The sequence below is a fragment of the Oncorhynchus keta genome, chromosome 13 (genome assembly GCF_023373465.1).
Source record: "Oncorhynchus keta strain PuntledgeMale-10-30-2019 chromosome 13, Oket_V2, whole genome shotgun sequence".
Classification (NCBI taxonomy): Eukaryota; Metazoa; Chordata; class Actinopteri; order Salmoniformes; family Salmonidae; genus Oncorhynchus; species Oncorhynchus keta.
The window spans coordinates 6,990,478-7,013,555 of NC_068433.1; the positions used below are offsets into that span (position 1 = coordinate 6,990,478).

Sequence of the window (23,078 nt, forward strand, 5' to 3'; positions counted from 1 at the left end):
CCCCCCTACCCCCATGACATGTATGACAGTAGTATGAAAGCCCCCTACCCTCATGACATGTATGACAGTAGTATGAAAGCCCCCCTACCCTCATGACATGTATGACTGCAGTAAGAAAGCCCCCCTACCCTCATGACATGTATGACTGTAGTAAGAAAGCCCCCCACCTTCATTACATGTATGACTGTAGTAAGAAAGCCCCCTACCCTCATGACATGTATGACTGTAATAAGAAAGCCCCCTACCCTCATGACATGTATGACAGTAGTAAGAAAGTCCCCCAACCCTCATGACATGTATGACTGTAGTAAGAAAGGCCCACCCTACCCTCATGACATGTATGACAGTAGTAAGAAAGCCCCCTACCCTCATGACATGTATGACTGTAGTAAGAAAGCCCCCTTCCCTCATGACATGCATGACTGTAGTAAGAAAGCCCCCTACCCTCATGACATGTATGACAGTTTGTAAGAAAGCCCCTACCCTCATGACATGTATGACTGTAGTAAGAAAGCCCCCCCTACCCTCATGACATGTATGACTGTAGTAAGAAAGCCCCCCCTACCCTCATGACATGTATGACTGTGTAACGATGGAGTCACAGCATAACGATGGAGTCACAGCATAACGATGGAGTCAACAGCATAACGATGGAGTCAACAGCATAACGATGGAGTCAACAGCATAACGATGGAGTCACAGCATAACGGAGTCAACAGCATAACGGCTGGAGTCAACAGCATAACGATGGAGTCAACAGCATAACGATGGAGTCAACAGCATAACGATGGAGTCACAGCATAACGATGGAGTCAACAGCATAACGATGGAGTCAACAGCATAACGATGGAGTCAACAGCATAACGATGGAGTCACAGCATAACGATGGAGTCAACAGCATAACGACTGGAGTCACAGCATAACGATGGAGTCACAGCATAACGGCTGGAGTCAACAGCATAACGATGGAGTCAACAGCATAACGATGGAGTCACAGCATAACGATGGAGTCACAGCATAACGATGGAGTCAACAGCATAACGGCTGGAGTCAACAGCATAACGATGGAGTCACAGCATAACGATGGAGTCAACAGCATAACGATGGAGTCAACAGCATAACGGCTGGAGTCACAGCATAACGATGGAGTCACAGCATAACGATGGAGTCACAGCATAACGATGGAGTCAACAGCATAACGATGGAGTCAACAGCATAACGATGGAGTCACAGCATAACGATGGAGTCAACAGCATAACGATGGAGTCACAGCATAACGATGGAGTCACAGCATAACGGCTGGAGTCACAGCATAACGATGGAGTCAACAGAATAACGATGGAGTCAACAGCATAACGGCTGGAGTCATAGCATAACGATGGAGTCACAGCATAACGGAGTCACAGCATAACGATGGAGTCAACAGCATAACGATGGAGTCAACAACATAACGATGGAGTCACAGCATAACGGAGTCACAGCATAACGGAGTCACAGCATAACGATGGAGTCAACAGCATAACGATGGAGTCAACAGCATAACGATGGAGTCAACAGCATAACGATGGAGTCACAGCATAACGATGGAGTCACAGCATAACGATGGAGTCACAGCATAACGATGGAGTCAACAGCATAACGATGGAGTCAACAGCATAACGATGGAGTCAACAGCATAACGATGGAGTCAACAGCATAACGATGGAGTCACAGCATAACGATGGAGTCAACAGCATAACGATGGAGTCAACAGCATAACGATGGAGTCAACAGCATAACGATGGAGTCAACAGCATAACGATGGAGTCAACAGCATAACGATGGAGTCACAGCATAACGATGGAGTCACAGCATAACGATGGAGTCACAGCATAACGATGGAGTCACAGCATAACGATGGAGTCACAGCATAACGATGGAGTCACAGCATAACGATGGAGTCAACAGCATAACGATGGAGTCAACAGCATAACGATGGAGTCACAGCATAACGATGGAGTCACAGCATAACGATGGAGTCACAGCATAACGATGGAGTCACAGCATAACGATGGAGTCAACAGCATAACGATGGAGTCAACAGCATAACGATGGAGTCAACAGCATAACGATGGAGTCACAGCATAACGGCTGGAGTCACAGCATAACGGCTGGAGTCACAGCATAACGATGGAGTCACAGCATAACGATGGAGTCACAGCATAACGATGGAGTCAACAGCATAACGATGGAGTCAACAGCATAACGATGGAGTCAACAGCATAACGATGGAGTCACAGCATAACGATGGAGTCAACAGCATAACGATGGAGTCACAGCATAACGATGGAGTCAACAGCATAACGATGGAGTCAACAGCATAACGATGGAGTCAACAGCATAACGATGGAGTCAACAGCATAACGATGGAGTCACAGCATAACGATGGAGTCAACAGCATAACGATGGAGTCACAGCATAACGATGGAGTCAACAGCATAACGATGGAGTCACAGCATAACGATGGAGTCACAGCATAACGATCACAGCTGTCCACTATTTCTAGGTCTACACGGTGATAGTCAGAGCAGTTTATCAGCTCATCCCAGATAATAATTCACATCCGAACGCAGTTTTTTTTTTAATTGACACCGGTTTTAAAATAAAACAGTAATCAATCATAGACACTATGAACACTTCAGTCTTCATATTTTTTAAAGCGGACATTTCCCCCTTGAAATCAGAAATTAATTACGAGGGATACCTGTTGATAAACGTTGGTGTGGAGAATATCGATCTGCATTTAGAAAATTTTAAAAAATATTTTAAATGCAAATTCCCAAGAGGCACTTCAACGCTTATTCTGCATTTCATTTGTCCCTGTGGGGAGGAGGAGGATGAGGTGGGGGGCTGTTTGGTTCTGAATCTGCATGTAATTGCGCCCCCTAACCTTACAGTTTACCAGAACAAAGCGGCTTCAGACTAAATCACGGCAAAGCGCAAAAACATGTAAGGTGAGAGCATGCTATGTACTCTAATTCCCCGTTGATGAGGGAAAAAGCAGTAGAAATTAATTCAAAAGCTGTTTTAATTGATCAAATGGGTGCCTACTTTACTTGATTTATATCATTAATAAAACCATGGCTAATTATCTGATTTAAAGTCCATTGTGGGTGTTTTTTTTTCTTCATCTTTGCATATGGGTGTGCAGGCCAAGTTCAACAACAGTGCAGATCTTTACTCATGGTTAACGCATATGCAGGGTGACTTATAGGTGCTCCTAGGGTTACTGTGAATATAAAAATCAACAGATAAACCTCTGTCTTCACACGGATTGCCGTTATTAAAAGGTTTTGACGTACTCCTCCTGTACATGGAGATAGGACCTGAAGATAGATAGCCCAGTGTATCGTGCTTTATAGAGCTGGACACTGGACAGCAGCATCTACCGACAAGTCCAATACACGACAGGACCAATGGTATCATCCCAACATCTCATTTCAAAATCATGGGTATTAGTATGAAGTTTGTCCCCCCCTTTGTTGCTATAACAGCCTCCGCTCTTCTGGGAAGGGTTTCCCCTAGATGTTGGAGCATTGTGGCGGGTATTGTCATGCTGAAACATGAAAGGTCCTTCCCCAAACTTGTGTCGCAAATTCGGAAGCACAGAATCGTCTTGAATGTCATTGGATGCTGTAGAATTAAGATTTCCGTTCACTGGAACTAAGGGGCGTAGCCCCGAACCATTATTCTTCCTCCACCTAAACTTTACAGTTGCCATTATGCACTGGGGTAGGTAGCCTTCTCCTGGGATCCACTAAAACCAGATTCGTCAATCGGACTGCCAGATGGTGAAGCGTGATTCCTTACTCCAGAGAACGCATTTCCACTGCTCCAGAGTCCAATGGCAGCGAGCTTTACACCACTCCAGCTGACACTTGGCATTGCGCATGGTGATCTTAGGCTTGTGTGCTGCTGCTCGGCCACGGAATCCCACTTCGTGAAGCTGCCGACGAACAGTTCTTGCGCTGACGTTGCTTCCTGAGGCAGTTTGGAACTCGGTAGGGAGTGTTGCAACCGAGGAAAGACCATTTTTACACGCTTCAGTGTAACGGATGTGAAACGGCTAGCTTAGTTAGCGGTGGTGCGCGCTAAATAGCGTTTCAATCGGTGACGTCACTTGCTCTGAGACCTTGAAGTAGTGGTTCCCCTTGCTCTGCAAGGGACGCGGCTTTTGTGGAGCGATGGGTAACGATGCTTCGCGGGTGACTGTTGTTGATGTGTGCAGAGGGTCCCTGGTTTGCGCCCGGGTATGGGCGAGGGGACGGTCTAAAGTTATACTGTTACATGAGCACTCGGCGGTCCTGTTCTGTGAACTTGTGTGGCCTACCACTTCGCGGCTGAGACGTTGTTGCTCCTAGACATTTCCACTTCACAATAACAGCACTTACAATTGACCGGGGCAGCTCAAGCAGGGCAAGAATTTTGACGAACTGACTTGACGTTGCCAAGTTGAAAGTCCCTGAGCTCTTCAGTAAGGCCATTCTACTGCCAATGTTCAGCTATGGAGATTGCATGGCTGTGTGCTCGATTTTTATACAGCTGTCAGCAACTGATGTGGCTGAAATAGCTGAATCCACTCATTTGAAGGTGTGTCCACATACACTATATATACAAAAGTATCCATCTTCTAGTCCACTACACTAATGTTGAGAGTTGGCGTCATAAGAAGAATGGCCAATCGTTAATATGTTGTCCTATAAGCCCTATTTTCCCTGTAGTATCTGCTGGTTACAATTCGCCCCCCCCCTACCCCTTCCCCTTAGTCCTAATCCTTCCATGTTAGCCAATTTGAGGGGTCTGGATAGGTATAAGCAGCGTAGGGGTTGAGCTTTCACCTTGCAGATCTGAAAACAACAGAGGGTTAAAGTATCAAACGCAGCTTAAAAAGGGACTTAAATGGCATCAATTTCACCATGAGCCACTTGGCCTATGCACAATTGCTTCTCCACAGGCGGTTGTTTCAGTGGCACAATATTCAAATAGTCTCTTTTCCCTTTCTTACCGTACCTGAATCAGACTGGATAGGTAAAAGTAGTGTGGCGGATACTATATAGATCAGATAGTGTATCAGTCTCGGCCATGCTACTTTAATGGATAGTTGACAGAAATCACTGGTCAGGGAATAGGGTAATTTAACAGACTGACGCAGCATTAACTTTGTTTCTCCACTAGTCTTTCCTCGATTCATTTCTTCTCGCTTCCTTCTCATAATTCATTGGAGGAGAAGATCCGGTGGTACCTCACTTTCTCCTCCAAAAAGTTTTAAAGGAATCAAGTGGAGAGGACACAAGGAATTAAGGAGAGACTGCTAATCAAAATCAACATTTCTGTTCACACATTGAATACTAATAGTTCTCTGTGAACTAGTGTAATTGTGCCACCTACAGCTCTGGTCATGAATTGCTTATTGAACTGGGAACGTTATGTTTTGAACTATTTCATTTATCTTAACCAGGCAAGTCAGTTAAGAACAAATTCTTATCTACAATGACGGCTTACACCGGCCAAACCCAGAAGATGCTGGGTCATTTGCACCGCCCAATGGGACTCCCAATCACGGCCGGTTGCGATATAGCCTGGAACCGAACCAGGGTCTGTAGTGACGCCTCAAGCACTGATATTCAGTGCCTTAGACCGCTGTGCCACTCGTGAACCCTAATACGATCACTATTGTATTAAAACAGCCTCGTTTCCCTCTTCATCATTTACCTTTGATGTGCTCAATTCACTTATATTGACATAGTTGGCAACTTAAAACGTGATCGCTGAATATATACAAGTTTGTATTCATGATAAATAAATGGCATTTTAAAGTAAATGCTGCTGGCTTGGCTCTATAATCTGCCTGGACAATGTGCCAGTGTTGAGACCTAATACTGAAACCTGTGATGACACCTTGACCTCCCTCTGAATAATAATTTTGTTGACAAGGTTATGTACGTGACAGAAATAGGTTTGAAACCTGGTTTTCACCAACCCAATAACATTCTCAAGGCTCAAGAAGGGTAGGAAGTAAGGAAGTTTTACACATTTGAACAGGAGTGGCTATTTCTCATTTAAGTCAAAAAATATATACACACACACCATCGCATCCTGTCCTTCACTGCACTGAGACGATAGAACTGACCAGGGGAAAGCCAGCCTGACAATGAGAACTGACCAGGAGAAAGCGAGCCTGACAATGAGAACTGACCAGGGGAAAGCCAGCCTGACAATGAGAACTGACCAGGAGAAAGCCAGCCTGACAATGAGAACTGACCAGGGGAAAGCCAGCCTGACAATGAGAACTGACCAGGGGAAAGCCAGCCTGACAATGAGAACTGACAGGAGAAAGCCAGCCTGACAATGAGAACTGACCAGGGAAAGCCAGCCTGACAATGAGAACTGACCAGGGGAAAGCCAGCCTGACAATGAGAACTGACCAGGGGAAAGCCAGCCTGACAATGAGAACTGACCAGGGGAAAGCCAGCCTGACAATGAGAACTGACCAGGGGAAAGCCAGCCTGACAATGAGAACTGACCAGGGGAAAGCCAGCCTGACAATGAGAACTGACCAGGGGAAAGCCAGCCTGACAATGAGAACTGACCAGGGGAAAGCCAGCCTTACAATGAGCCTTTTAACATATCAACAAGTATTGTCCAATCAGTGCAGATAAAGAGTGGGAGGACAGATAACAGCAACTGAGATAGGCTGCATGGTGGGTCTAAGGAAATGACCACGTATGATAGAGTAAGTATACCATCTAGTGTTATAAAAGGGAAACACATGGAGAATTGTCAACAACACTGCCTTTCTGGTTTCAAAGGGTCCCAAAAACACAACTAAAATATTTAACTTTCATAGTAAACCTCTCCTTTGTGCAGCTGTACCCATCACACATGTAAATGTCTTAATTCTCTTTGGAAACCTTCTGTACCCTCTCAAAATAAACATCTTCTACCCCAGTCTCTACGGCAATGTCATATCTGAGCACAGAATATATAATAAAATATGTTAGATTTATCTTCAAGTTTGGTGCGAAAAGTGCAAATCAATCTCAGAACAACAGCAAAGGACCCTGTGAAGATGCTGGAGGAAACAGGTACAAAATAATCTATATCTATATACACAGTAAAGGAGAAATATCCTCTGGTCTGATGAAACAAAAATTGACCTGTTTGGCCATAATGACTATGTTTATGTTTGGAGGAAAAAAGGGGGATGCTTGCAAGCCGAAGAACACCATCCCAACCGTGAAGCATGGGGGTGGCAGCATCATGTTGTGGGGGTGCTTTACTGCAGGAGGGACTGGTGCACTTCACAAAATAGATGGCATCATGAGTGAGGAAAATATGTGGATATATTGAAGCAACATCTCAAGACATCAGTCAGGAAGTTAAAGCTTGGTTGCAAATGGGTCTTCCAAATGGACAATGACCCCAAGCATAATTCCAAAGTTGTGGCAAAATGGCTTAAAGACAACAAATTCAAGGTATTGGAGTGGCCATCACAAAACCTTGACCTCAATCCTATGGAAAATGTGTGGGCAGAACTGAAAAAGCGTGGGGAAGCAAGGAGGCTTACGAACCTGACTCAGTTACACCAGCTCAATCAGGAGGAATGGGACAAAATTCACCCAACTTATTGTGGGAAGCTTGTCAAAGGCTCCCCAAAACATTAAACCCAAGATAAACCATTTAAAGGCAATGCTACCAAATACTAATTGAGTTTATGTAAACTTCTGACCCACTGGAATGAAAGAAATAAAAGCTAAAATAAATCACTCCACTATTATTCTGACATTTCACATTCTTAAAATAAAGTGGTGATCCTAACAGACCTACACCAGGGAATTTTTACTTGGACTAAATGTCAGGAATTGTGAAAAACTGAGTTTACATGTATTTGGTTAAGGTGTATGTAAACTTTCGACTTCAACTGTATGTAGTTCTGTATTTATGTAGATCTTGAGGGAGATTTTTCACATTAAAGGCAGCAAAATGTGACAACTGTGCAAGGGGCATGAAGAGTTTCACTAGGCACTGCATTTCTGTCTCCCGAGTGGCACAGCAGTCTAAGGCAATTTGTTCTTAACTGACTTGCCTAGTTAAATAAATAAATCAAATATTCTGTAGGAGGTGGGCCTCCTGTGGGGCGGATCTAATGAGCGCACGGGCATGGTCACCTGACCGTCTGAAAATGAGGTTGCAGAAGCTTGGGAGCAGGGGTCTTGACTTCTTTTGGCGCCATTGTTTGAAGCAGTCGCCATGAAAACATTTAAAATTACTTGCCAAGCAGACAGACCAGGAGTCAGGATTTTTTTATTTAACTAGGCATGTCAGTTAAGAACAAGGTCTTATTTACAATGACGGCCTACACTCCAGGATAAAGTGACTAAGGGGGCAGTTGAAATTGGTGAGGGGGGGGGGGCACAATTTGGGAGGAGGGGAATCTTGCAGTGGAATTATACTGAACAAAAAAATATGAAAACGCAACGTGACTAACAACAATTTTACAGTTACCGTTTATATAAGGAAATCAGTCAATTGAAATGAATTCCTTAGAACCTAATCTATGTATTTCACATGACTGAGCAACCATGGATGGGGCATATGCTCACCCATTGGGGAGCCAGACCCAGCCAATCAGAATTATTTTCCCCCACAAAATGGCTTCATTACAAAGAAATGACTTCATTACAGGTAAAACAGCTAAATCCTGGGCTGGCGTGGTTTATACGTGACAAAAAATGCACATTTTAGAGTGGCCTTTTATCTGCTCTGTAATGACCATGCTGTTTAATCAGTTTCTGATATGCCACACCTGTCAGGTGTAATGATCATGTTTAGTCAGCTTCTTGATATGCCAAACCTGTCAGGTGGATGGAATCTTGGCAAAGGAGCAATGCTCTTGAACAGGGAAGTTAACAAATTTGTTCACAAAATGTGCGAGAATGGTCTCGGCCTTTGAACTATATACATTGAACAAAAAATATATTGTTTAAACGCAACCTGGTCCCATGCTTCATGAGCTGAAATTAAAGAAATTTAAAAACATCACAAAAAAATTAATTTGAGTGTTTTTAGCCCATCTCCACTGTATTAGCACAATGGACTGCCCCCACCCCCCATTGACACTAAAGCAAGGTCTCCTACTCCGGACGTAACATAATACATAGAAATCCAGGACACTGGAATTAGTATGATATGTTACGGTTGGCATGGTTACATACAACAGATGGTTGCTTAATTAAAGGCAAAAATAAAAGGGTTGTTGGTTTCGGTGGGTGAATAACGTGAACGTCCAACAACTCAAAAGGTTGTTAGTTCAAAACTCATCACTGACAACTTTAGTATTTTAGCTGATGAGCTATTTTTCAACTGCTCACTACTTTTTACGCTACTTTGTAACTACTTAGCATTTTAGCTAACCCTAACCTAACTCCTACAATGTAACCCTAAACCCCAAATATTAGCCAGCTAGCTAACATTAGCCATGTAGCTACAATTCGTAACAATTTTATAAATTTCTCTAATTCGTAACATTATCATACAAAATGGGTGATGGACATCCACAAATGAATACGTAACATAAGAAACGTAACAGATACTAAATGCATTTACAGATTTACGTACAGAATAATACGGAATGCTCCAAAACTAGGTTTATGACAGACCGACCCCACATACTCAACTCTGGACAGATAAAACATTTAGTATTTTGCTCTATGCAATTCAATCATGAGCGCAGTTTTTAAAATGTTATTATTATGATTTTTTAACGGTGGAACAGACCGTTGTAGGTTACGTCTGAAAACTAATTTTGAGTAAACAATATTGCATTAATACACAATCCATCTTTTTTTTTTTTTAAATAAACATTTAACACACTTCACTTTTTCTGGCCATGATGGGTTCATGTTCCCAAAATAGTCATATCCCTAAAATTACCATGTGCATTTCTCATTGAATTGGGTGTATTAGATACGCTATTAGCGCAGGTATTTTGCTCTATTACGTGAGAAAGGAAAACGTTCTGTAGCTTACAGTAGAATGTAACAGGTGAACAGACAGTTGATGTAATGTAAATGTAAATGTTTAGCATTGAAGTCTGTCTACTTACAGTGGAAGGCGAACAATGTTTCAGAATGTAAGCAGTGCAGCAGCATAGGTTAAAGAAAAAGTCCATGCAAAACATAATCCAATATTAAAATCTAACGGTCGGTTTACAGGTGCGCAGTAATTTGCAGTCGTCTTTCGTAAAAACGTTGTCCGTGTTTGCTTACTGCTCTTCCCTTTAGAAGAACTGCCTCGGCCTAATGCAAAATACTTCCAAAGTATATAGCACATGCGGGCGATATTCTCACACTAAATAGACTTAATCTTTTTTTATTTCCAGGCAGAGTTTTAATGCTCGCTCACGCGTGTTTCAGGACCGGTCTGATTTATAAAACAGAAACATGGGTATGTATGGCATGAGCCAAGATGATAACTCTCAATATTTTTTGTAAGTGTGCAGTCTTTTCAGAAAATGGCCCAAGCAGATATTTAGTGTGACACGAATGACACCCCAGGTGAAAGCTATAATCCCTTATTGATGTCAGTTGTTAAATCAGTTTAGATGAAGGGGAGGAGACAGGTTAGATTAGGATTGTTAAAACTTGAGACGATTGAGACATGGATTGTGTATGTATCAAGAATGGTCCACCTCCCAAAGGACATCCAGCCAACTTGACAACTGTGGGAAGCATTGGAGTCAACATGGGCCAGCATCCCTGTGGGAACGATTCCGACACCTTGTAGAGTCAACATGGGCCCAGCATCCCTGTGGAACGCTTCCGACACCTTGTAGAGTCAACATGGGCCCAGCATCCCTGTGGAACGCTTTCAACACCTTGTAGAGTCAACATGGGCCCAGCATCCCTGTGGAACGCTTTCAACACCTTGTGGAGTCAACATGGGCCCAGCATCCCTGTGGAACGCTTTCAACACCTTGTGGAGTCAACATGGGCCCAGCATCCCTGTGGAACGCTTTCAACACCTTGTGGAGTCAACATGGGCCCAGCATCCCTGTGGAACGCTTCCGACACCTTGTGGAGTCAACATGGGCCCAGCATCCCTGTAGGAACGCTTTCGACACCTTGTAGAGTCCATGTCCTGATGAACTGAGGCTGTTCTGAGGGCAAAAGGGGGTGCAACTCAATTTTAGGAACGTGTCCTTAATGTACATTTGCACTCCTATTTTGAAAGTGTGGGTGCAGCTGCTCCATATGCTCACGGCTCGGGCCGTCGGTTCCCGTGATAGAGAATCCACTGAACACGTTCTCTCAAATAAATATGTACAAAGCACGTTAAGTAGAAGGGGAAAAAAACTTTACTCGATTACAAGCCTTAAAATTCAAAAGAACAAGTGACTCATATGACTCCTTTTCTGAGAATGAAATGATTTTAGAAACATCTAAAAACGAAAAGTCTTTGAGAGCCTTAGCCTGCCTTGTTTACGTCTGTTTCTTCACATCGTTGGCTTTCATTAGGGCCTTAATGGCCCTAGCTCTCATCTCTAACTCCAGGAGCTCCAGCTGCTGGGCGGAGGGCTGGCTTGGCGCTGGAGTTAGGCCAGGGACGGGTGCACTCTGAGCGGGCAGCCTCGTAACCAACAAGGGGGCCTCTGGAGCAGCGGCTAGTGGTGGCACCATCGTTTTCTTTGCGTCTTCCTGGTCAGGCGTCGATGCTAAAGCCAGGATCTCACTAACGCTTTTGTCTATGTCCTTCTGGAGTTCTTTCTTCGGTTCGGGGGGTTTGTCCGCAGAGGTTTTCCCGTCGGCAGGAGCAGGGGTCGCGGAGGGGCCGGGGTTAGACGTTTCTCCAGCAACTACTTCCGGTGTCCTGGCGGCTTCCTCAGTTTTTTCAGACGGCTCGTCTTTGTGTCCCTCGATGTCACTGTCGTAGGTGTCGGCGTTGATGCTAAGGACGTCGCTCTCCTCCGAGCCACCACCTTCTGCAGACAAAGTGACAGGAATCAGTTTGGGTCAAAAGGAATCTGTTCGTCACACTCATCACCGATGTCAACTAGATTGAAGCATTCATTCTATCATTTATGACATTCAGGTAGGCAAAGGCTTATCTAGTCTTGTAGGGCCACATACCACAGAAGAGAAGCTGCATGTATCTAATTATAGACAAGTTGACTTACAAATAGCTTACCAAAATCCTGGAAATTCTAAGCAGAACCATATCTAAATTAGGCAACAAATAAAAAATATATATATACATTTTCACCCCCATAAAAATAAATTGTTCCACCATCTGACTGTAGCCTACAGCACATTTGATATTTGCGGGTTTAGGGTCGGGCCTCAGATTTTCATACAATAGGATGAACAAACAGCTGACCCCCGTGCAGCACTACTGCAGACATCAGGGCCCAGAAAACTCAGTAATGTTATGACGATTGACTTAAAGTAATACTACACCACAAAAGTAACTTTTAAATATTTTGCGCTTTAAAATCCACTGTTTTACACTCGTATACAGGTTGTAAATGGCAGGTTTGGACACTGATAAGCGCCTACATTGGAACACAGTGGCTGTACAGAAAGATGCTCAACAAGCCGTCAGACTTCAGGGTCTCTGCTCCACAGCTCTGTATGGGGGGTTTGATTGACAGCTGTTCTGAACTTGAGCACCACGTGACAGGAAGTCATCCTCCCTCCTACCCTCCTGCTAATTGGGCAACTTTCGGAAATGTTTTGTCAGAGAGAAATGCTGTAAATTAAAGAGGACTCAATGCGTTTTTAAAGAAGAGTCCTTGATTATAGTAAAATACTGCTTTGATTGTCATACAAACAAGCCAAAACACCCGTGAGTCCAAACATGCACTTCACATTTACGAATTATAAAACTCATGTCACCGTGTCCACATTTATGAAAACGATGTTTGATGCACAGTTACAAGATGACACGGCGTTATACATAATATATGCCATTTAGCAGACGCTTTTATCCAAAGCTGTATGTGTGCATACATTCTATTATACCCTGGGTTGTTCTAAACGGAATGAGCCGGTTTGGTTTATTTAGAAAATTCGCTGTGGCACATGCACCTGAATGTACTCATGACCTCTTTCTATGCTCACCAAAATTACAATCCGTTTCCCCGAATTGTCTTGTGAAAGCCTAACACTATTTTAAGATTATATTTTATAACTTTGGTAGTCACGTTGGCAATAGAACAAGATTTCAAATCATGACCACCTAAATCTAGATTGCGCTTTATAAAAATTGACAATTTTGGGATAGCGCAAACAGTAATTGTGTGACGTCGGGGATCCAGGGCTTTGTTTTAAATTAAACTACAAGTGTGTTTGCACTAGTTCCTCAGACAACAAAAAAGTACCTTATAGACTAAATCAAATCAAAAAAGTGCATTGAAATTGCTTAAGAACTGTGCACACTTTGGAGAGATGTGTGGCCACTTGGAAACACCAGTTTGACCTCTCACACAAACCCTTGTCATTTGTTGTTGTTGTGTCTTACACCATGTACCAGGAACAGTCTTATCATGTTACTGAATCAATCCAGAGTATTTTTTAGATGTCTTTATCAACAAATGCAGCGAGAACCGTAATTGTAAAATGCACATACAATCAACAGCGTAACGTCAGGATTCAGTCTTGTCAGGTGAACTGTGGTGTCCCTCACCTTTTAGTTTAATCATTTTGAAATAAAAATCGCCAAACCGTTTCCTTTTAACTGTTACCATGGTTACGCGTTTGCTTTCCATATTTCTTCTGTAAGAAACATTTTTTTTAATACAGGCCAATTCCCATGTGTGTAAATGGGTCATGTTACCCGACCCCAAAATGAAGCATATCAGCGGTCAACAAAAAGCACTTTATACGATGAGCAACAAACAAAAACAAATCCTTGATGCATCCACCGTACGTGCATTTTCCTTTCATCTGACACGAGAGCAGAGAGTGTGGCCAATATGCCGGAAAAATCTAGACCGGCTATTTCACAAAATGTGATTCACGTTTTCAAACAGTCCATTAAAACGTTCACTCTTGCGTAGACATGTAGAAATTAAAAACATGCCCATTTGACAAATAAGCCACAGGAGATGATTGAGCGAGAATTAAGACGACTTTCGAGTAGTAAGACATGTATAAAAGCAACAGGTACCATTAATAAGAAGGTGCTAGAAGCGTCTTATATGGTGAGTGACTAGGACAGACAAGCCCCATACTATTGTGGAGGACTTAATTCTCCCTGCTGCTGCGGATATGGCTGGGACAATGCTGGGGGAAAAGGCCCCAAACAACGATACAGACAATGCCTTCATCAAACAACCCTGTTTCACGACTCATCAGTGACATGGCAGGAGATGTTTTGAAACAATTATTGCTTTGCATACAAGCCATTGAATTCTATGCAGCATCCACCAAGAGGCTTTGTTAAAGCAAGGCCCCTGAACTCATGTATTTTCTGCACCGATACGGGCAGCGACCATGTAACGCTTTTACAACATACAGAAGTGCGCTGGTTATCAAGGGGGAAAGTATTGACACTTTTTTTTTTTTTCATTGAGAGACATGTTTAAAGTTCTCTTAACTGACCATAATTTTCACTTGTCTGACCGCTTGTATGATGACTGGCCTATCTGGGTGGTTTCTTCGTCGCCTGAATGATCTGAATCTGGGATTACAGGGACTGTCCGCAACTATATTCAATGTACGGGGACAAAATTGAGGCTACGATTAAGAAGTTGGAGCACTTTTCTGTCTGCATTAACAAGGACAACAGGTCTTTCCATCATTGTATGATTTTTTTTATATGCAAATTAACGCGCTTACGGACAATGTCAAATGTGATATATAGCGAGGCACCTGAGTGAGCTGGGTGCGCAATTACATTCCCAAACATGGAAGACAACAAACAACTGGATTCGTTATCCCTTTCATGCCCTGCCTCCAGTCCACTTAGCGATATCTGAACAAGAGAGCCTCATTGAAATTGCAATAAGCTGTTCTGTGAAAATTGAATTTAAATCAGAAGCCACTGCCAGATTCCTAAATTGGGCTGCGCTCAAGAGTATCCTGCCTTGGCAAAACACGCTGTTAAGACACTGATGCCCTTTGCAAACACGTACCTATGGGAGAGTGGATTCTCGGCCCTCATTAGCATGATTTAATACTGAGACTCCAATACAACATTGCAGATTTATGTACATCCTTTCAAGCACACCCTTCTCATTAACCTGTGGTAAGTTATTCACAATTTGATGAACAAGCAAGGTTTTATATGCAAGATGGTTAAATAAAGAGCAAAATTTGTGCCCTGGTCCTATAAGAGCTTGGTCACTTCCCACGAGCCGGATTGTGACAAAAACTCACTCATTATTATGTTTAATAAAGGCATCGTATAGTTTGTGTGTGTGTGTGTGTGTGTGGCAGGCTTACAATGATGGCAAAAAACAACATTTGAGAGTGCGCTGACCCTGGTGCTAGAGGGGGTACAGCTGACCCTGGTGCTAAAGGGGGTACAGCTGACCCTGGTGCTAAAGGGGGTACAGCTGACCCTGGTGCTAGAGGGGGTACAGCTGACCCTGGTGCTAAAGGGGGTACAGCTGACCCTGGTGCTAGAGGGGGTACAGCTGACCCTGGTGCTAGAGGGGGTACAGCTGACCCTGGTGCTAGAGGGGGTACAGCTGACCCTGGTGCTAGAGGGGTACAGCTGACCCTGGTGCTAGAGGGGGTACAGCTGACCCTGGTGCTAGAGGGGGTACAGCTGACCCTGGTGCTAGAGGGGGTACAGCTGACCCTGGTGCTAGAGGGGGTACAGCTGACCCTGGTGCTAGAGGGGGTACAGCTGACCCTGGTGCTAGAGGGGGTACAGCTGACCCTGGTGCTAGAGGGGGTACAGCTGACCCTGGTGCTAGAGGGGGTACAGCTGACCCTGGTGCTAGAGGGGGGTACAGCTGACCCTGGTGCTAGAGGGGGGTACAGCTGACCCTGGTGCTAGAGGGGGTACAGCTGACCCTGGTGCTAGAGGGGGTACAGCTGACCCTGGTGCTAGAGGGGGTACAGCTGACCCTGGTGCTAAGGGGGTAAGCTGACCCTGGTGCTAAAGGGGGTACAGCTGACCCTGGTGCTAGAAGGGGTACAGCTGACCCTGGTGCTAGAGGGGGTACAGCTGACCCTGGTGCTAGAGGGGTACAGCTGACCCTGGTGCTAAAGGGGGTACAGCTGACCCTGGTGCTAAAGGGGGTACAGCTGACCCTGGTGCTAGAGGGGGTACAGCTGACCCTGGTGCTGAGGGGTACAGCTGACCCTGGTGCTAGAGGGGGTACAGCTGACCCTGGTGCTAGAGGGGTACAGCTGACCCTGGTGCTAGAGGGGGTACAGCTGACCCTGGTGCTAGAGGGGTACAGCTGACCCTGGTGCTAAAGGGGGTACAGCTGACCCTGGTGCTAGAAGGGGTACAGCTGACCCTGGTGCTAGAAGGGGTACAGCTGACCCTGGTGCTAGAGGGGGTACAGCTGACCCTGGTGCTAGAGGGGGTACAGCTAACCCTGGTGCTAGAAGGGTACAGCTGACCCTGGTGCTAAAAGGGGTACAGCTGACCCTGGTGCTAAAGGGTACAGCTGACCCTGGTGCTAAAGGGGGTACAGCTGACCCTGGTGCTAGAGGGGGTACAGCTGACCCTGGTGCTAGAGGGGGTACAGCTGACCCTGGTGCTAGAGGGGGTACAGCTGACCCTGGTGCTAGAGGGGGTACAGCTGACCCTGGTGCTAGAGGGGGTACGCAGCTGGAGGTTGAATGTTTGAAGGGGTACGGAACTATAGAAAGTTTTGAGAACAACTTGTCTAGACCAATATCAGCTACCAGTACCTTGTTTGATCTCCACTTCAACACTCTCTTTGAGGGACGACGTAGAATCCACATTATTATCCTGCCTTTACAGAAAGAATGAAAAAAAAAAAACACTGTTGAATCACTTCCAGACTAACATTGACCAATCAGATACAATGAATAAAAATGTTTTTTTTTTAAAATCAGGATACGATTATGACAAATGTTTGCATTTCTACCTGCAACTAGCACCAAAATGTCAACTAGCCTACAGACCAGTAATAGCAAAGCAATAGAAATCTATAAGAGTAAAACATTAAACAAAAATTTGCTTTTTACAGCAAATATGCAGTTTGGCCTATTGTGTGTACACAAAGCCATGTCTTACAATTGGTTCTCGCTACACAGGTTGAACACGACAGCAAAAACATCAGCGATAACATGACCTTTTCAGGTCCTTGCGACGGATTATGATAAGGGAAGAAGCAGCATTATGCTCCAATTAAATGCAGTTCTACTCACTGGCTATCGGTGGCGCCATTTTCCATATCCCCTTCAGATGAACCGGTCAGCTCTTCACCTTTTGAGAACATCAACCAAACACACCATCGGATTAATGAGGTGAAAATGGGTGGTGTTCAGAATGACACAACGTAGCCTACTTCCCCATTTTGTGTCTTCTGAACACCACCCAGCATATAACAGACCAAGAGAACCGACAAGGCAGCAGGGTTAACAGAAGACCACCACCTTGTGATGCTGAATGGACCCATGGGCTTACCCTCCAGTATCTGAAGGAGGTGGCTTTGAGACAGCTGCTCCAGCTGCTCCCTGCACAATGTCTTGATTTCATCCAGATTACAGCTCTGTAAAAACAAAGAGAGAACAAATCTGGAAACAAGAGAGGGGAGGAGGGAGACAAGACACCATAACAGTCTACTTTTAACCTATCAATGTAGTACAAATTTATACCAAAAAAAAAAAAAAAAAAAAAAAAAAAATGGCAAATGCCCACAGCACCAAATCAAATTTAAAACAGAAATGACTCAAATGTGACTAATGGTACTGTCTGACTATACTCTTAACTGATTGTCCACAATACATCAAACACATCCAATCTTTACATTAAGTAGCATAGAACAGATGTGCTGACCAAACACACACATGGGTTAGGAGTTAGAAATTAGGTTAGGCCTAGCCACTGCACAGCCAACACCCCTGACGCAGGGACCCCTGGTTCCAGTCCTTTTCATGCTACCCCTTGAATTTCACTACACAATCACCTTGAGTTCATCAGGAAGCATCTTCTGCAGCTTATTCTCTCCCAGCACGTGAAAGCACTGATCGAGCATCTCATGTCTGTCTGCGACATAGGCACTGATGGGTTTAAATGGCACACTCAGGTCCAGTCCTCCCTCCTCGACGTCGCTGCCAGGCTCAATCAGCTCCAGATCCGCCTGCTCCTCCTTGGAGTCCTGTTTCAAGGTGTCATATAGCAGTATGTTTTTTTTTTCAATTGAGGGCCAACATTGTGTCAAAAGGTAGAATGCAAGTAACCACTGAAGTGAAAAATGCAGTGTTCCTAAAAACTTTTACACCCCGAACAGACCGACCAAGTTGGAAACAAACTTTGTTTCCAGTGGATTAAAATAGTCAGATTTTGAATGAAAATTCTACGAAGAACCAGCGAAATAAAAAGGACCATATGAATCTCAGGTAAAATAACCCATCTCTAGTGCATCTCCCGAGACAAACTAGCCATCTAACGTTAAATATACATGAATGTTTCATATGTGTGTTGGCCTTCCCCCAAACTAATACAATCGATTCAGTTGGTTTTGATATTTAACTTGTGTGTAAGGGCTGAGCAATATAGCCTACAAATCCTATCTATATTTTTTTCAAACTTATGGGAAATTCAAGAGATGTGTGTGTGTGTGTGTGTATATATATATACACACACACACATATACATACATACATACATACACATACACACACACACACACATACAGTACCAGTCAAAAGTTGGACATACAGTTGAAGTTGGAAGTTTACATACCCTTAGGTTGGTGTCATTAAAACTTGTTTTTCAACCACTCCACACATTTATTGTTAAGATCCTACAGTTTTGGCAAGTCGGTTAGGACATCTACTTTGTGCATTACACAAGTCATTTTCCCAACAATTGTTTACAGATTATTTCACTGTATCACAATTCCAGTACAACAGAAGTTTACATACATTGAAGTTGACTTTGCCTTTAAACAGCTTAAAAATGTTCAGAAAATGATGTCATGGCTTTAGAAGCTTCTGATAAGCTAATTGACATAATTTGAGTTAATTGGAGTGGATGTATTTCAAGGCCTACCTTCAAACTCAGTGCCTCTTTGCTTGACATCATGGGAAAATCAAAAGAAATCAGCCAAGACCTCAGAAAAATAATTGTAGACCTCCACAAGTCTGGTTCATCCTCGGGAGCAATTTCCAAACGCCTGAAGGTACCACGTTCATCTGTACAAACAATAGTATGCAAGTATAAACACCATGGGACTGCGCAGCCGTCACACCGCTCAGGAAGGAGACGTGTTCTGTCTCCTAGAGATGAACGTACTTTGGTGCGAAAAGTGCAAATCAATCCCAGAACAACAGCAAAGGACCTTGTGAAGATGCTGGAGGAAAACAAGTACAAAAGTATTTATATCCACAGTAAAACGAGTCCTATATCAACATTAGCTGAAAGGACACTCGGCAAGGAAGAAGCCCCTGCTCCAAAACCGCAATAAAAAAAGCCAGGCTACGGTTTGCAACTGGACATGGGGACAAAGATCGTACTATTTGGAGAAATGTCCTCTGGTCTGATGAAACAAAAATAGAACTGCTTGGTCATAATGACCATCTTTATGTTTGGAGTGAAAAGGGGGAGGCTTGCAAGCCGAAGAACACCATCCCAACTGTGAAGCACGGGGGTGGCAGCATCATGTTGTGGGGTGCTTTGCTGCAGGAGGGACTGGTGCACTTCACAAAATAGATGGCATCATGAGGCGGGACAATATATCTGAATAATTTAAGCAACATCTCAAGACATCAGTCAAGAAGTTAAAGCTTGGTCGCAAATGGGTCTTCCAAATGGACAATTACCCCAAGCATACTTCCAAAGTTGTGGCAAAATGGCTTAATGAGAATAAAGTCAAGGTATTGGAGTGGCCATCACAAAGCCTGACCTAAATCCTATAGAAGATTTTTGGGCCGAACTGAAAAATTGTGTGCGAGCAAGGAGGCCTACAAACCTGACTCAGTTACACCAGCTCTGTCAGGAGGAATGGGCCAAAATTCACCCAACTTATTGTGGGAAGCTTGTGGAAGGCAACCCGAAACGTGTGACCCAAGTTACACAATTTAAAAAGGCAATGCTACCAAATACTAATTGAGTGTATGTAAACGTCTGACCCACTGGGAATGTGATGAAATAAATAAAAGCTGAAATAAATCACTCTTTACAATTATTCGGGCATTTAACATTCTTAAAAGTGGTGATCTTAACTGACCTACAACAGGGAATTGTTACTGGGATTAAATTTCAGGAATTGTGAAAACTGAGTTTAATGTATTTGGCTAAGGTGCATGTAAACTTCCGACTTTGACTGTACCTACTCATTCAAGGGTTTCTTTATTTTTTTGTATTTTTTTTACATTCTAGAAGTGAAGACATCAACACTATGAAATAACACATAACACAACCAAATCATGTATTAACCAAAAAATATATAAAACACAACCAATAACACAACCTAATCATGTAGTAACCAAAAAAAGAAAAGTTCAACCAGCTTCATGGGGTAGTCACTTGGAACGCATTTCAATTAACAGGTGTTCATTGAAATGTGGAATTTCTTTCCTTCTTAATGCGTTTGAGCCAATCAGTTGTGTTGTGACAAGGTCGGGGTGGTATAATGTTTTTTTGGTCTTTTGGTCTTTACCAGATAGGGCTATGAGAAATGACAGTCCATCATTACTTAAAAACATGAAGGTCAGTCTATATGGAACTTTTAATGATTCTTCATGTGCAGTCGCAAAAACCATTAAGTGCTATGATGAAACTGGCTCTAATGAGGACCGCCACAGGAAAGGAAGACTGAGGTCTCTCTGCTGCAGAGGATCAGTTCATTAAACCTCAGAAATTGCAGCCCAAATAAATACTTCAGAGTTCAAGTAACAGACATCTCAACATCAACTGTTCAGAGGAGACTGCGTGAATCAGGCCTTTGTGGTCAAATTCCTGCAAAGAAACCACTACTAAAGGACTCCAAGAAGAAGAGACTTGCTTGGGCCAAGAAACAAGAGCAATGATTTATTTAGAATTGAAAGCATACTTAACAAGTATGGCTACCAAAGCATTCTGCAGTGATACACGATCCCATACGGTTTGCGCTTTGTGGGACTATCATATGTTTTTCAACAGGACAATGATACAACACACCTCCAGGCTGTGTAAGGGCTATTTGACCAAGAAGGAGAGTGATGGAGTGCTGCACCAGATGACCTGGCCTCCACAATCACCTGACCTCAACCAAATTGAGATAGTTTGGGATTAGTTGGACCGCAGAGTAAAGGAAAAGTAACCAAGCGCTCAGCTGTCAGAGCAGCTCACAGATCACTGCACCTGTACATAGCCCACCTGTAAATAGCCCATCAAACGACCTTAATCCCCATACTGTATTTATTTATCTTGCTCCTTTGCACCACAGTATCTCTACTTGCACATTAATTTTCTGCACATCTACCATTGTAGTGTTTAATTGCTATATTGTAATTACTTCGCCACCATGGCCTATTTATTGCCTTACCTCCCTTATCTTACCTCATTTGCACACACTGTATATAGACTTTTTCTACTGTATTATTGACTGCATGTTTGTTTATTCCATGTGTAACTGCTTTGCTTTATCCTGGCCAGGTCGCAGTTGTAAATGAAAACTTGTTCTCAACTTGCCTAACTGGTTAAATAAAGGTGAAATAAAAAAAATATCCCACTAGGCTGTCATTGAAAATAAGAATTTGTTCTTAACTGACTTGCCTAATTTAAAAAAAGGAAAAGGAAAATAAATTCTGATCAAGGTAAAGTTGGTTTTATATTCACATTAAGACATTCACCAAAATCCATTTAAATTGTAACAATTTTTTTTTAACTAATTCCTCATCTGTCACAGAAACATCAAACTATAAATGATTTATTCTATAAATGTCTAAAATACTTTCAAAACCTTTTGTTTGGGGGATCCAGTTTTGACTTGCTAGAAATACATCAATAACATCTATCAAATGCCATTTAAAACTGTATAAATCGGGGCATGAAGTCTATGCAATTTTTATTTCTATCAAATCCGAACTGGAATTTCTCCTCAAACCAAAGATTGTAAAAGTATACTAGACATTTATAGAATACATCATATCTAGTTTGATGATTCTGTGACAAAACAGTTATTGGTTATTACTTCTTTTAAAATGGCTGTTGGACAATGTCTGTTGAACGTCAATGTGTGAATATAAAACCAACTTTACCTTGGTCTGATTCTGCTGGACAGAGAGGAAGAAGTGATCTCAACTTTGTTGTTGTGAGTGACAGGGAGGGGGGGTTGGTGTGTGTGTGTGTGTGTGTGTGTGTGTGTGTGTGTGTAATGGGAAGGTGCACACAGAACAGAAGGAGCGACGGTGAGGAAACCAAAAAGACAACATGAATAAAACAAACTAATTAAGTGATTGCGATACAGACACTTGGAATATTAGTTTTTTTTTTTTGTATAAATGAGCAAAGCAGCCAACGTAGCTAGCAATGTTCTCTCACCTCCACACTAGACTCTGTACACCTTCGTCTTCTGTCGACATGCTGCTCTTCCGTATGTGAACTTTTCCTTTTCTTTTCTCTACTAGTGGATTTTTTCCTTAGCATTTTTTGTTTTGTTTTACTGGTTACAATTACGAGCAAACAATATAGCTAAGTGTTCTTCCACAACTAGCTACTGCTACTCTTGTGAACGGGATGACTGACTGCTGCTCACTGTCTCGACGGCAACCGACATAAAAGCTTTTCCGGGTCACGGAATTTTATACATTTTTCTAAATAAAAGCCTCGCCATAATAGTAGAAAAGTGTCAATAACCTGTATTTAATCATGATATTACACAATCATTGTCAAAACATTCA

General features: G+C 43.1%; 1 protein-coding gene across 1 annotated transcript; it reads right to left on the bottom strand.

Annotated features, from left to right (window-relative positions):
* Window positions 1-11,377: 11,377 nt before the first annotated feature.
* On the bottom strand, window positions 11,378-22,953 carry LOC118391849 (caspase activity and apoptosis inhibitor 1). The gene is made up of 6 exons (XM_035783307.2): window positions 22,720-22,953; window positions 18,158-18,349; window positions 17,656-17,740; window positions 17,397-17,454; window positions 16,914-16,978; window positions 11,378-12,019 (listed from the first exon to the last, which is right to left on the bottom strand). Exons 1-6 carry the CDS (start codon window positions 22,822-22,824, stop codon window positions 11,520-11,522), a joined length of 1,005 nt encoding a protein of 334 aa, XP_035639200.1. The 5' UTR covers window positions 22,825-22,953; the 3' UTR covers window positions 11,378-11,519.
* Window positions 22,954-23,078: the final 125 nt, after the last annotated feature.